This window comes from Acanthochromis polyacanthus, chromosome 17 (assembly GCF_021347895.1).
Source record: "Acanthochromis polyacanthus isolate Apoly-LR-REF ecotype Palm Island chromosome 17, KAUST_Apoly_ChrSc, whole genome shotgun sequence".
NCBI classification, from domain to species: domain Eukaryota; kingdom Metazoa; phylum Chordata; class Actinopteri; family Pomacentridae; genus Acanthochromis; species Acanthochromis polyacanthus.
Window position 1 is genome coordinate 33,411,790 of NC_067129.1, and position 14,807 is coordinate 33,426,596.

A 14,807-nucleotide genomic window follows, 5' to 3' on the forward strand; every position below is an offset into this window, starting at 1 on the left:
ATGTTAAAGTCCCTCTACGGTTGTTGATTTTACAAACTCATCCGTGTTCATCAACGTTACATATTTTAAGTTCATGAAAACAACCCTTTTGTGGCTGTAAATGTTGGAGTTCTACAGCTTCATACAGCACAAGCCGTAGATTTTTGAGAACAGCACATCCAAAGTGAACCATTTTTTTCACCTGTGTATATTTGAACAGGAAACTGATTCTGAAGAAGAAAAAAGATGCAGAAAGTCACATCATTTGGCATTTTTTAACGACATGTTGAAAAAAAATCGCCTTTTTTCGACATACTATACTATGGCGTTTTTTTGGACAAAATTCATGATTTTTATCTTCAAAGAAAACTGCTCTGTAGTGTTTTTCACGACCTCCTGTAAGCTGATTGGTTCCTAAGATTTGTGACATACAAAACCCTGGATCCACGTTTTGGAGACGGTCATCAGTGCACCGCAGTTATAAGGCGAAAAACCCTCAACCATGGCTACTTATTTCACTCATGATGTCTGCTCTAAATAGTAAAAAAAATGTTGATTTGCATTGGCGAGATTGTTAAAGACATTTCTATATCACAATAATATCTGTATCTCGAGCTAAATTGCTCAGAAAATACCGTTGAAAGACACTGAGAGTATTCTATACATGGACTTACCTCTCTGCAACTCCTGTGCCTGCAGGCATGTCCTTGATGATACAAGTGGCAGGAGTTCTTAAGACGATGGCAAAGGACTTCAACGTTGCTGCTTTGGTAAGGATGACACAGTCCTTGATGTGCTCTGCTCTGAATGCAAGAAGCATCTCTAGTGTCAATCCAAACCCTCCACCAGCCACTTCTTCTTGTTACTACTTTAAGACCTGAAATGAAAACCAAACGTTGTCTCACCTTTTGTTTGGGGTGAGAAACCAAGCAAGCAAGCAGCTAAAGGTTACTCAGTTTAGTAAAAAACAAACTTTTAGTTCAGGTAACTGGAGGTATGCTTAAAACAAAAAAATGGAACTAATCCCAGTAAGAAAGCTTCCACCAAAGACAATTTGCCTTCATGAGTTTATTTGAAGTGAGATAAAGATAATTTGATGACCTGTTTGATGTCCCGTTTGATTAAAAGTGGGACAATCTGGCTGTCCCACTTATGTTTTTTTTCCTCCCCTCTAAAGCTTGTATTATCTCTGGCAAGCTGTACTAAACCATAAAACAGAATGAAGAAACGGTGTGATAATCCCCTGAGAGAGGAGGAGGAGGAGGAAGAGGGGGAAGGAAAAAAAAGCAAATATGTCGGTGTCTGGGCCCGCAGGTAACAAACCATGTAACGAGAAGTGGCAGCGGGGAAGTGCAGCCGGGCCTCGGCGCTTCGTGGAGTCACATCCCCAGAACCAGGATCCTGCTGGAGCGAGCAGAGCCGTCCGCTGCTGTCAGCCCGTCCGGTTTGCGCTCTGCTACGCTGATCAAGTCTTCCAGACAGGTACGACGAACAGCATCGACGCGCACATCATGCAGCTCTCTGCTGATTCTGTCAGGAGGGGTGGGGTGGGGTTTATTGTTGTCAAAACATCTTGTTAAAATGGAGACTTTGAATTGGTGTTTGGCCTTTTTAAGACAGGTCTGGTTTGATGAAGAAGCTCTTTATTTCCCTTAAAATATCTTCCAGCAGGACATTTGAGAGGGAAAATAGCAGTCTTATCATTACTGATTGATCAGTATGGGGTTTTTATGGGGCTGATGCTGATTATTTGCGATGAAGAACGACCAACAGGGGAAAAAAAATGTATTCAACGTTACAGCTTTGTGCAAAAAATTCTATGTAAAATTGCATCTTAGAAGAGCATTTCCTGTTTCAGAGACAGAAGTATTGCACAAATATTGAGGAAAAAGGAGATTATCCCTCACATTGGGATTTCATTGGCAACCTAGGTTCTTTCTTGTCTGTACCACAGAAAACCTACCCAGGAATTAGACTTATTCTAAAATTACACTGAATATTTTAACAGCATGTGATAGCACAGAAGCTGTCATTAATAACGAGGCTTCTTCGATAGTAATTGTGACTGTAAGTATGTAAAATAGAAATAGGAATGAATAAATGTCTGTGTAGGTTCTCATTCATCCAGGTCATGGTTATCCGAAAGATGATGTCGCAGACCACCCCCTGGGCCGATTTACAATCAGGTCCTTTCAAAACTCCCCAAAAGAACTACTCAGCAGACTCATGCTAATGACCACCATTAGCACACGAGGGCTCAGTGACATCTGTGCGTTTCAACGACCCCCACCGATACTCACAACGACCATCGTTGAGTAGTCAGATGAGTTTTGGTATCAGTCGTTGGAATAATAGCCCTGAACACACCTCACAGAGGTTTAAAAGCTGAGGCAACACCAACCACCACCAGAACTGAAGAAGCCTCTTGGATGAGAGGTGAAACATCTTCAAGGAACTTTCTTAAAGGCCAGTGGATTGATTTAAACAACTTCAGATAGGAATGAATAAATTAGGCTCTTCTCTGTTACCGTTGGATCGATTGATCACTTTGTGTCCTGCTGTTCTTCTCTATTTTCTTAGTCTTTAAGTTTTATCACTTTCATCACCACCAAGGTCCATATCTTTAAAGCATTGTTAATTTTGGTTTTCCAGACTCTGTTTCAGGTCAGTCTGTGGCTGCCTCTAACTTACCTGCCAGCGTTTAGCATAGCATTAGCCACTGTGAGAGAAGCTAGCTTCCTGACTTGTGTTTCTTGTTCAGTTTGAGAGGCATTTCTGAGACCACAGAGTGAAACAGATGAATATAGGAGGCCGCATCAGACCTGAAGTATTTAATTTATCAATAAACGGTCAATAAAAATACAGACGCCAATAATCAGGACAATGCCAAATGTTGGCCATAATAATCAATCTATCCCTACTCAAAATGAACTGTATAAAGTGTGTCTCTTTCACTGTTCTATTGCTTTTATTTTCCAATAAGGTTTATATCTGTAAAGTGTTATTGATTTTTGTTTTGCAGACTTTGTTTCAGGTTGATCTGTGGCAGAATTTTAACTTAGCTGCTCGCTGTTAGCGTAGCCTTAACCACAGTAAGAGAAGCTACCTTACTGCTGATGTTTCATCATATGGCATGTTTTTGAGATATGTTGAAAAAAAAATCACCTTTTTTTTTTCAACATACTATACTATGGCGCTTTTTTTGGACAAAATTCATGATGATTTCTTTCTTCAAAGAAAACTGCTCAATAGTGTTTTTCATGGCCTACTTTACATTATTTCATCATATGGCATGTTTTAAGACATGTTGAAAAAAATCCCCTTTTTTGACATGCTATACTATGACGTTTTTTTGGACAAAATTCATGATGATTTTTTTTCAAAGAAAGCTGCTCTGTAGTGTTTTTCACGACCTCCTGTAAACAATGGCGCCACCAGGTGGTGGCCGAGAGTGGCCGCGGCCACCCCTTTCAAATCTGCTGGCCACCCCACTGGCCAGTTACAAATATCAATTGCCAGTTAAGCTCTATATCCATAATCAGAAAAATGGCAAACATTTGCCGGGATAATCGATCTGTCACTATTTAGCATCATTCATATTTCTGAAGACAGGCTGAACCTGAAAATAGCGACAAATGTGCTCAACAGCACATGACAGATATGAACACTTGTCTGTCTAGAAGATGGGACAAAATGGAAAAGCCTGAATGCGCTCTAAAGTTTGACTGATTTAGCTTCTACAAATGCTTAGTTTACTTTTACAGGATTAACGAAGGAAGTTGGTATTTTCAAACAGTTATCTGTGAAAGGATGAACCAAGGTTACTGCTCACAAAAAGCCTGAATTGGTATTAGTTTTTTTTCTTTGCCATAATAGACTTTTATTCTCCCACTTATCTGTGCGTTCTCGGTATTAAAGGAAAGCCTGCTGCAGCCTGTACATACCAGCGGTTTTAATACAAACCACGCAGTGCTTCACATTAAGGCTTTGTCATCCGTGTATCACTCATTCTTTCTTTTCATATTGAATTGAGAATGGGAAAAAGACAGAACAGTTATTTTATTATTCATTTATGCATCATGGAACAGCTTGTTTTTTGTTCTTTCAGGAAGTCAAAAACAGGAAATGAGGAAGCTGGTCACAGACCAAACTTGATTTTGATATTCAAATTGTCTGCTTTGTTTGACCGGGAAGGTTTCGACTTCTTCATGTGGTTTTTGTGCAGCAATAATAGGGAGAAATGTTGCCATGGATACAGCGAGATGCTCTGTGAGCCCCAATTTTGTACTGAATTAGCTCTAAACAGCTTTTTTTGGCTTCTTACTACTGAACATAGGGTCGGGGTTAGAGGCATTAACTGTATGTTTTCTCTTCCGGCGTTAAAGAAGAGGTCTGTCAGATGAAACAGAGCGAGCTGCGGCAGAGTTGTGTTTAACTGGAGCCTAAATCAACACCGTCATCTGCTCCACTTCACAGCCCTGTCACATCAAAGCAGAATTTGACTTGCGGTGGTGGAGTCGCTCCGAAGAAGAGTCCTCGAGAAAGAGGAAGCTGGATGAGACAGATTCCTGACGAGAGCGACGGTAATCCTCCGCAGAAGTGTAAGTTCATGTGTAAACGTTCTTCCAATCAGAATGACTGCTGCTGCGGGTTTTAGCCTCGAAAATCACAAATTTAGATACTGCAGCGTTCACATTAAGACTTCTCACCTTTCGAAAAGGAGAGGCAAGAAAAGTCCTTTCTGGTGTGAATCTTTGAGGTTTGATGTGGATTTTGCTCTAGGTTCATTTAATTAAGCCACTTCATATCCTGAAGTATCCCAGGGAAAGCCATTCTGAGAAGCATTGGATTGTGGGAAGAGTCTCTGGAGCAAAGCCTTTTAAAACGACTGATTCCACTCATGTGATCTTTGTGAAATGTGGAACATGTGCAGTGCTCTCCAGAATCATCCGCACAGCTTGGGAAGGCGGCGGTTATGCAATAAGAAATCCATTCACTGATTTGCGAGGACATTGTTTTTACAGCAGCAATCCAAGGCACGAATGAATGAAAGTGAAATGTTAGCGAGACATTTTTATGATCTTCATCAGCATTTTGTTTATTCCCAGTGGCAGACAGATTAGTGTGTTTTCAGTTCACCAGCTGACGTTTAATACCTCACAAAATGTTCCACTCCGGCAGTAAAAGGTAGTGCCCAGCGCTGATTAAAAGCCCCTCTCTTGATTCGGTTTAGTACGCCCAGTGATTCATGTGAAAAATGCATTTCATGATTTACTGAATGGATTTAACTACTTTTCTAGATTTCTTACAAAAGTTCTACCAATACATAAGAGACCTCATTTCATCAAAAACACCATCAGGAGATTGGCCGACTATCACCACATATTAAAAACGTAAAGTATGCTGCTCCTGTTGGTTTGTGAGGAGAAAAGCAAAAAACACTCGATGGGGATAAATAAAAATGACCTGAGAGCCGTGGAAACTAAAAATATGGACACTGTTTGGTGTCGCAGTGATTCAACCAAATGAAACAGACAATGAAAAACGGTGTAGTTTAACACAGATACGTGTGATTAGGAAACTCAGAGTATGAAATGTGTTTTCCTTCTGTCTGTCCTTTATTAGCAGGGAGCTACGAGGCGCCTCTTGCGGATACATTCCCAGATCCAGCTGGGTGACACTCTCTGGGCCTGACTGTCCTCGTCGGGTTTGGCCAGCGTGTGCGTGGCCGAGGCGGCGTCGTAGTCCGGAACGAGGTCCCCGTCGTACGCCACAAAGTACCGCCTCAGTTTGTCAAAGTCCTGCACCGAGGCGGGCAGGAAGAGCTTCACTCCGCTGAAGATGTCCAGCAGCGTCTGCAGGGGAAACAAAAGGAAGGTCAGGAGAGGAGACGCTCTCAAGAGTTCCGAATCACAGCGAAGTGCTCTGGTTTTAAGTACTGTTCAGACTGCATAACAGTCACAGGAGGAAATATCCTGTGATGATGAGAAAACACTAAACTGGACACATCTTTGTAGAGTTTTGACAAATTCTCTGAAATATCTAATTAATAATGTATCCTGTCAAATGTTTAGATTAAAATAGAGCTGTAAACTACAATGGTTTTTGTCACTGATTATTTTTTCAATTAACCAAGTTTGGTCTGTAAAAAGCTAGAAAATGTTCACGAGTGTTCACCGAAGTCCAGGATAATGTTGTTAAATGTTAAGATATTCAGTTTACTGCCCCAGAGGGGTCAAGAAATGGGAACAAATTCAAACTTAAGAAGCTGAATGCTGCTGTTGATTTTCTCTAAAAATGACTAAAACGGATTAATTTTACAGTTGACAACTAATTGATTATTCGTTGCAACTCTAGATTAAACATTCTCCTGTTACCAGAAAATGTAAAACATCAACAATGTAACAGGAAAACCCAGTCCACTGTCACATTGATGATACTAAAATGTATTCAGTTGGCTCATTGTTGAAGGAGTATACCAACTATACACCACTTTACCGTCACTGAAGACAGCTGGTGGCTTCATCCATCTTTTATTTTCACAGCTCTGAATGGTTAGCTTAGATTACACTGCAGTGGCTGCTAAGACTGCACTAAAATTGGCAAGAAAATCAAACCTTCAGGTTAGTTAAAACTATTTGGAAAAGAAAACGACTTCAGAAAACTCAAACCATCTCATCGACATCTTAGCTCAGTTTTGAAGCGTGGCCAGTTTTCAGGAGCTCTCACTTTATCTCCAAAAACCACTGCAGGCTGGTTAAAGAGAGTTTAGTTACTGTGAAGTGGTGCTGAATGAGGTAATTATCTGTAGTCGGTAGATGATGGTTGGCACGCCTTCATTTTAAAGAAGCAAACAGGAAGTGGTCAAACAATGTGCTGCAAAACATTTTAAACACCTTAAAAGAAGAGAATGTTTTAATGGAGATGTACACTACATTTAGAACACTCTTAGTTCTTTACTTTAACAGGTTCCTGTGCTAACATAACTGCACAAGGGTTTTCTAATCCTCAATGAGCTTTTCAACACCATTAGCTAACACAATGTAGCATTAGAACACAGGAGTGATGGTTGCTGGAAATGTTCCTCTGTACCCCTATGGAGGTATAGAATAGTCATTTACCACATGAACAATGTCTACACTGTATTTCTGATTCATTTAATGTTATCTCAAAAATAAGGACATTTGTAAGTGAGCCCAAACTTTTGAACGGTAGAGTACATCTAGAAATTAATGTGTCTAGATATCTAGTTTTTGCCTATGATTTTTATACTTTCTTGTTTACATATATATATATATATATATATTTTCTGGACTATAAGCCGGACCTGTACATAAGCCGCATCTGCTCTATTTTTTTTTTTAAATAATAAAAAAAATATATACAAGCCGCACCTTTGTATAAGCCGCAGATATCTATGTTGAAAAATGAGATATTTACTATATGTACAGAACGATTTTGAACTGTAAATGTACATGTATGTACCAGAACAGATTCTTTCCTAACAGTGCCTTTTAACTCGGCAGCAACTTTGCTGATTAAAACAGAACAGAACCAAGAGAAAATAACCAGTATATGTTTATCTTCATTTCTCCTGTGTTTGAAATCACAAGTCACTTTACTCATCTTCGCTGAAACCCATGAAGTCGTCCTCTTCAGTGTCGGAGTTGAACAACCTCAGAAGCGCTCCGTCACATCTGTCTCCATCTCTCTCGCTCTCCATGTCACCATCATCCTCCGGTGAAGTTGGCTCTGAAGGTGCGCCGCTCTCTTTGCGTAGCAGTCCAGCCTTTCGGAACCCGTTGGTGATGGTGGATTCTTTCACAGCACTCCACGCTGTTAGGATCCACCGACAGACATCAGAAAAGGATGCTTTTCGCATGCGGCCGGTTTTTGTGAATGACTTCTCACCACTTGTCATTCAAGTCTCCCACTCAACCCGGAGTGCAGCCTTAAATGCCCGATTCACACAGATGTCAAGTGGCTGCAAATACTTGGTTGTACCTCCAGGAATCACAGCTGGAACAGAGTTTGTTTTCTTGATCGCTGCTTTCACAGAATCTGTGACGTGGGCCCTCATGCTATCCAAAACAAGCAGTGCTTTTTCTGGTGAAAAAATCCTCCCGGGTGCTTGCTGTAGCACTCCGTTAATCATTCCTTCATTAGACCTTTGGTGTTAACTTTGACCACTATGCCTTTTGGGAGTTGTTCTTTAGGCATAGTTATGCACTTAAAAATCACCAGTGGTGGAAGTTTTTGTCCGGATGCCGTGCATGCCAGAACGCAGGTGAAATGCGTCCTCTCGTGGCCTGTTGTTTTCAACAACACGGATGATGCGCCTGTCTTGTTAACAGTCCTGGTCAGAGGCAGATCAAACGTCAAAGGTACTTCATCCATATTTGTGATGTCGTCTGGTCCGATGGAGTGTTCTTGTATCTTTGTTTCAACGAATTTGTGGAAGTTTTTAATTTTTCCTGATAGTCAGGGGGGAGTTGCTGACAGAGAGTGTTCCGTGTCCTGATGGACAGGTTTTTACATTTCATAAATCTGAAACACCGTGACAGCCCCGCTTTGAAATCTTCAATATTCATTTTGCAGGCGATTGTTTTGGCTTTAAGTCGGATCTGTACAGTGGATACACCTCGGCCACCTGCTCTCTGTGTGTTCACCCAGTCCTCCAGGACATTTTCAAGTTCAGGCCACCTGCTTTTATGTCCTCTAAAAGCTTTTTTCGACTTTTGGCATTGCATGAGCTCTTCCCGCTGCCACCTCCAACGTCTCACCATAGATTCATTGACGCTAAGCTTGCGTGCAGCAGCGCGGTTTCCTTCCTGGATAGCAAGATCGATGGCCTTCAACTTAAAACTTGCATCATACGAACTTCTTCGTGTGGGTTCCATGATGAAGGGGCGAGGATTTGAAAATAATTAACAGTTTGTAATTTGTCATCCGTGTTCTATCTGCTAAAGAAAAAGTAGCGTATTCTTCGTTGCATTGATTTTTTGTTTTGGTTCTAATTCCGGTTAGAGCGCTCCTAGCGGTGGAAGAAAAATCCACAGAACAGCCGCACCTTTCAATAAGCCTCATGGTTCAAAACCTATGAAAAAAGTAGCGACTACATGTGTAATTTCTAAGTGAACAGTAGTGTGTACATCCATACAGTCCACTGCAGAAACACTGTTAGTCCAGCAGTATAATATAGTCCACAGGAGTCCTACGGTTGAGAAAACGTCTGTCTCTTGGCAAGGTAAAGCAGTGAAAAGCTTCTAAATATAGTGTACAGTTAAGCCCATATCGATTTATTTTTAGGAGGCTAAATGATCCTTGGCAGTTCACTGCTTAGTTTTCGGTCTGCGTCTCTGCCGACCTCGATACTGACTTTTTTTTAAGCGATGACTTTTTGAAGTTTAGCCCTCTGAGCAGCTTTTCATCGTGTCTGCCATTGTTTCTGAGCCGCTGCAGTCGCTCGTCTTTCATCAGATTGGTGTGAAACTGAGCCAAGCATCCAGAAATCCCTCAGGATCATTTGCAATTTGGCAGCTGTAAATAATAAACCTGAACAAAGAGTCTGACATTTTCAAAATTTAAAAACTAGTTTCCACTTCCTGGAGTCTAAACGTTGGTTCTGTGCTGTACTAATAGAGTTTAAAACTGAGCTTCAGAGCTGGAAATAAACACTTTTTGAGGTATTTTGACTGTGTACTTTTCCAAGGATTACTTTAACCCTTTAAGCTTCAGTCAATTCCAGCCGTTTTCAGTACAAAAAAATCGCTAATATTCTATTTTTAAATAAAAAAAATTACGAAAAATACGGGGAATATTGGACGCACATCGGGAGGTGCATTTCCTTGAAAACGACCGATTCGGGGATTTTATACCGACTTCAGGACATGTTTTGGACAAAATAGTTTACTGGCTTGTGTTGTCTGGATGTAAAAGGTTGGATTATGGCCGTTTTTTGTGGAATCTTTTTTTTTGTGTGTAATAATAAACCCGGAAATGTGAGTCGCGCTGTGTGCTTTGAAGCCGTGTATAGAGAACGGATGGATGAATATTTGTTTATGTCGGACAAATGTGTTTTTCTCACCCGCTGTGGTAATCACATCTGAAAGTGGTTTATACCGGCGGATTCATGAGAATCTAAGCTTTCCATCGGCGTATAGTGTTTGTATAATCGCGTTTGCACCCGTCGGACATTCTTGAAATTCCTATGCAAATTAGTAGGTGTACCGCCGGCGGTACACTGAAGCTTAAAGGGTTAAATACCTTAAAAATAAAATGTTATTGCTGTCGTTTCATATTTTCCACTGACTTTACTGTTACATTTGGTGGTTTTATTTCACAGCTAGGCGTTTATGTTTACTGCAAGGTTTTCTATCTCTGTGATACCTGAACTTTCCGTCCATTTTATTGAGCTTACCTGTGAATTACAACAGAACTGCACTAAAATCTACATTTCTGAAGCTTTTGTCAGCATCAAATCTGCTTTAATGTTTATTATTCAGGTCATAGAGGGTTGTGGTTAATGTTCACTGCAGATATGTTAAAGATGTTCTATTTTTACGTAAACTTAACAAAACCGCTGTGTTGTATTGGATTGCCTTAGATTTCACAGATAGACCTAATAAAGCGGACAGTGGCTGAAGGTAGAAAACAGAGGAGAAACTTCAACCTGGACAGAAACTTACCCATGAAATAAATCCACTGAATGTCCTTACAGCCAGTGAAAGTTTGAGAAATGTACCAAGCCATCACATACATTTTAAGGAATACAAAGCAGTGCTTCTTGGGAAAATAGACAGCCAAAATGTATTTTAAAAAAGTAGGTTTTCCGTTCTGAAGCTTCATTTAACGAGATCTGCGACAGTTGAATTTTTGAATATTTTTAGCCCTGCAGAATAACTTCTAGATATGAAGGAACCACATTAATATTTAAGCAAACTTTGGTTGCAAGAAAGTGAAAGTTAGTGGAGTGAAGATTCTTTGTCTGGTTATTAATTTGATTGCTGTGAAACATTCAGCAGCAACTGTTGAGCTGAAAATTATTCTGGGGGTTTCGTGGGTACAAATTTGAATCCAGAAGAGAGAAAACAAGCGAGAATGAATTGCAAAAGAGATGAACTTTAGCCTCAAAGGTCGAAACGTCCGAAAACTTATCTTGTGAAAGTTGAAAATAAAATCTATGAAATGAGCTGGGAGGGTTTCATGAGTTGTTACGATCTTAGCAGCTACTCTGGTGTGAAAAATGGGATCTAATAGATAAAAGGGACAGACAAGAAGCCACCAACCTCCACAAAATGGAAGATTTTTAAAAGTTTCTCCCCAGTATGAATTTATAAAGTGCCACAATTTCATTCCTAAACCTAAATCTCTATATGTGGGTCCAGACTAGTCTCTAAACTGTAGTTAGAGGTAGTGTTTGGCCTGTACAGACATCCATGTTTAGTTAGCCTCTACACATGCTAGCTACACTAGCTTCTTGCTAGTAAACAACACAGGAGGAGTAAGAAAGTGCTTTCATCGTGGTTTAAACCTCGAGGAAAACTGGTGACTGATTCTTCGTGTACATGGAGCTTTCCTTTCCTTTACCCGTCGCTGACTCACCTTGTCGTTTCTCGGCTGCAGCACCTCAGAGGTTGCTTTTGTTTTGGTTTGTCCGTTGCCGTTAACACTTTCGCTCTTCTTCACCTGGAAGAAAAAAAACCCCACAAATGACGGTCAGTTGGTCGTCCACTGAGAGCAAACCAGACGGTCTGCTGGGCATTAAATACCTTCTTTGCACTGGGAGCTTGTGAGGCGGGGGTACGTGGCTGGGATTTGACCGCCTTCGCTTTGGGTGGGGTGCTGTTGCCTGTGAAGAGAAGGAACGTTATCATTGATGCATGAAATAAAGAAGCAGCTGCAGCATAAACAGCGCTGGTACTCACTTTACTGCACCCACAAACATCTCTCTCTGCTTAGTCTATGTCTTTACTCAAACCAGGTTTTTTATTTTTAATAAATAATGGAGACATTTTGACATGGCTGTGTTTTCTCACAGTTAGAGTGAGGATGTGAGCCAAGTGAGAACATTTCAATCCACAGTGTCCATGTGCTAAAAGGTGGCATCGGATCTGTTGCTAAATTACCTCTTAAGAGTGTTGATCTGACACCAATGTCCAAAAACAAAGGCAAAACATTTCCTTTCATCATTTTTGAGTCATTTTTCCAAGCAAATATACTAAACTCAGTTCTGGCTCTTAATGGGACGGTTTACTGCTTTTTTTCCCCTTAGAATATCTTATCATGAATATCTTTGACCTAAACCACTAATTAAATTATGATCAACATGTCTGACTGTATGTAACACGTAAAAAACATGTAATCAGGAAAACACCTAACAGTCTGAGCAGGATTTAACCCTCAGAACAACAAAAGCTGTCAGCAGGTTTAAAAAGCGTGTGATTTTTAAAATGACCAGCATTACACTGTTTATGCAAGCAGGAAACTAGAAAAACACTTTCCAGCTGTCTTTCAAATTAGCCTGTGTGACTTTTGGATTTATCAGGAAAATTTAGCAGATCTAATTTTAAAATGGTGACATTTCATCAAAATCTACTTCTTCTACACGTCTCATTCAAAAAATTGCCAAAAAACTAATCCTTGTATGCCAGTTCGGTTCTGTAGAAAACTAGAAGTTCTGCAGTCATTTGGGTAACTAAAGACGCCTTTAATGAATCCACTGTGAGCAACAGTTGTGACAAAAATTCAGGGAGTTGTAGGTTGAACTGCAGACAGTGTTCACACACAGGAGTTAAAGACAAGTGTGGAAATAAATAAAAAATATAAGAATTTAAATATCTGGAATATGTACAGCAAACATTTTTGGAGTATTTGTAACATCTGTGAAATTAGTTTTTTAAAAAAAATGCATATTTTAATTCCAAAGTTTGTTAGATGAATAATCAAAGGAAATCAACTTGGTTTTTCTTTGTGTGTGTGTGTGTGTGTGTGTGTGTGTGTGTGTGTGTGTGTGTGTGTGTGTGTGTGTAAGTTCTCTCTGCTTTTCCATGGAGGTGCAGGACTTTAGAATTCTGTGAAAAATGAACCACAGTGACTAAAACTGACAAGAGCAAAGAAACCCCCCCCCCAAACTGCCGAGTGTTCAGAGGGTTAAAATATTTAAAGTTTTGAACCAAATCAACAAAAAAAAAGATTCCACATTTTTTCATTTTTTGTAAAATAACTGATAAAAGAAATTCCCGTTTCTTTCCATTACTGCCATAGCCACCAACACACAACATTTGAACCATCTGAAAACAAAAACCCACCCGCAAAGTATGAAAGGCAAGTTAGTAGAAAACAAATAAAAATGTACAATCAGAGCCAGAAGCTGTAAGAAGACAGAAACAGAGAGAAATTCTGATGGTGCATGAACTCATAAGTGACGACAATCCACTCAGAAATATAAACCATATCCAAGTTTAAAATTGTGATATTTCATCAAAATTTCTTTATTCTTGCCAAAAACTACTGCAACAGATTTTGCAAAATCTGGTCTTCAACCAGCCCAAAAGAGCTCCACTCCCCTGTTCATCTCCCTTCATTGGCTTCCAGTTGCAGCCAGAATCAAATTCAAAACTCTCCTCCTGGCTTACAAAACATTTACAAGAACGGCCCCAGCCTACCTGGATTCCCTGATCCAGGTCTACTCCCCGTCACGCCCACTTCGCTCCGCATGTGAGAGACGCCTGGTGCTTCCAGCCCAGCACGGCTCGATTTCTCTAGCCAGACTCTTCTCCTCTGTTGTTCCCAAATGGTGGAACAATCTACCAAACTCTGCGTTCTGCTGAGTCCCTTTCTACTTTTAAGAGACAATTGAAGACTCAATTGTTCAGAGAACACCTAGGCACTTAATCTGACTCCACCTTAGGGGTAGAATAAGTCAGGTGGTCCAAAACCCAGCACTTATTTAGCGCTGACAAAGTAAAAAAAAAAGAGGGGAGGTGGTTGGCAATTCTTCTGCAACTTGATGGCAACACCTTTGACCAATCGCACTTGAAGCACTTTTTGCACTTTTTGCACTTACTGCAGGTTTTTCCTTATGTCTGAATTCTTGCTTGTGTTGTACGTCGCTTTGGACAAAAGCATCTGCTACATGAAATTGTAGAATTGTAGAATAAATAAATAAAATTCTGCTGTCCTGACAAGTAGCCATGTGTTCTGGGTTGAACTGCAGGCAATGTTCACACAGAGCAGGTAGGAAAAAATGAAAGCATATAGTAAACGTATATTTGATTCTCTCTATCAAAAGAAGCACCCAGAAACTGCTCAGTGTTGGAAGAGCTAAAATCTGAAAAGTTTTCTACCAAATCAACAAAACAAAAACAAACTGATTCCAAGATTTTTCACGTTTTGTTAAACAAATAAATCATCAAAGAAATTCAGCTTTTTTGGATTTCTATGTATAATTTACTCCATTAGAACTGTGTCAGTAAAGAAAACACATATTTGAGTTCCGTCTACTACTAATGGTTGTTCTGTTTCCATACTGGTACAGGACTTTATATTTCAGTGAAAAATGAGCTCACAGTGAATAAAACTGTAGCTGGAGCACAAAAAAATCCAACCTGGAACTTTTCGGTGTTCAAAACTTTTCGGTGTTTAAAATATTGAAAGCTTTGTACCGAGTCGACCAAAAAATGGAGCTGATTCCAGGTTTTAATCAAAGAAACTTTTTACTACATAAATGCATAATTGAAGCCGCTAAAACTGTGTCAGTAGAGAAAACGTAAATCTGAGTTCTCTACTTCCAGTCGTGATCGTTCTGCTTCAGCAGAGGTGCAGGA

The 14,807-nt window shown here is 40.0% G+C and overlaps 2 protein-coding genes across 3 annotated transcripts in view; one reads left to right on the top strand and one right to left on the bottom strand.

The window, feature by feature from the left end:
- rad51d (RAD51 paralog D) overlaps nucleotides 1-6,078 on the top strand; it is a 35,634-nt gene extending 29,556 nt beyond the window's left edge. The window contains exons 8-11 of the mRNA XM_022189118.2: nucleotides 679-749; nucleotides 1,294-1,461; nucleotides 4,456-4,580; nucleotides 5,605-6,078. Coding sequence (XP_022044810.1) covers nucleotides 679-749; nucleotides 1,294-1,461; nucleotides 4,456-4,551 — 335 coding nt within the window. The 3' untranslated portion in view covers nucleotides 4,552-4,580; nucleotides 5,605-6,078. The remainder of the gene's footprint in view (nucleotides 1-678; nucleotides 750-1,293; nucleotides 1,462-4,455; nucleotides 4,581-5,604) is intronic.
- The window catches only part of lig3 (ligase III, DNA, ATP-dependent), a 41,252-nt gene continuing 30,464 nt past the window's right edge, over nucleotides 4,020-14,807 (bottom strand). Inside the window, exons 19-21 of one of the 2 annotated variants that reach the window (XM_051937380.1) lie at nucleotides 11,751-11,830; nucleotides 11,584-11,667; nucleotides 4,020-5,834 (exon numbers count right to left, since the gene is read on the bottom strand). In XM_051937380.1, the coding sequence (XP_051793340.1) occupies nucleotides 5,601-5,834; nucleotides 11,584-11,667; nucleotides 11,751-11,830 (398 nt within the window). In that variant the 3' untranslated portion in view covers nucleotides 4,020-5,600. Of the gene's footprint in view, nucleotides 5,835-7,248; nucleotides 8,114-11,583; nucleotides 11,668-11,750; nucleotides 11,831-14,807 lie in introns of those variants that run through there. The other variant, XM_051937381.1, reaches the window with a different exon arrangement.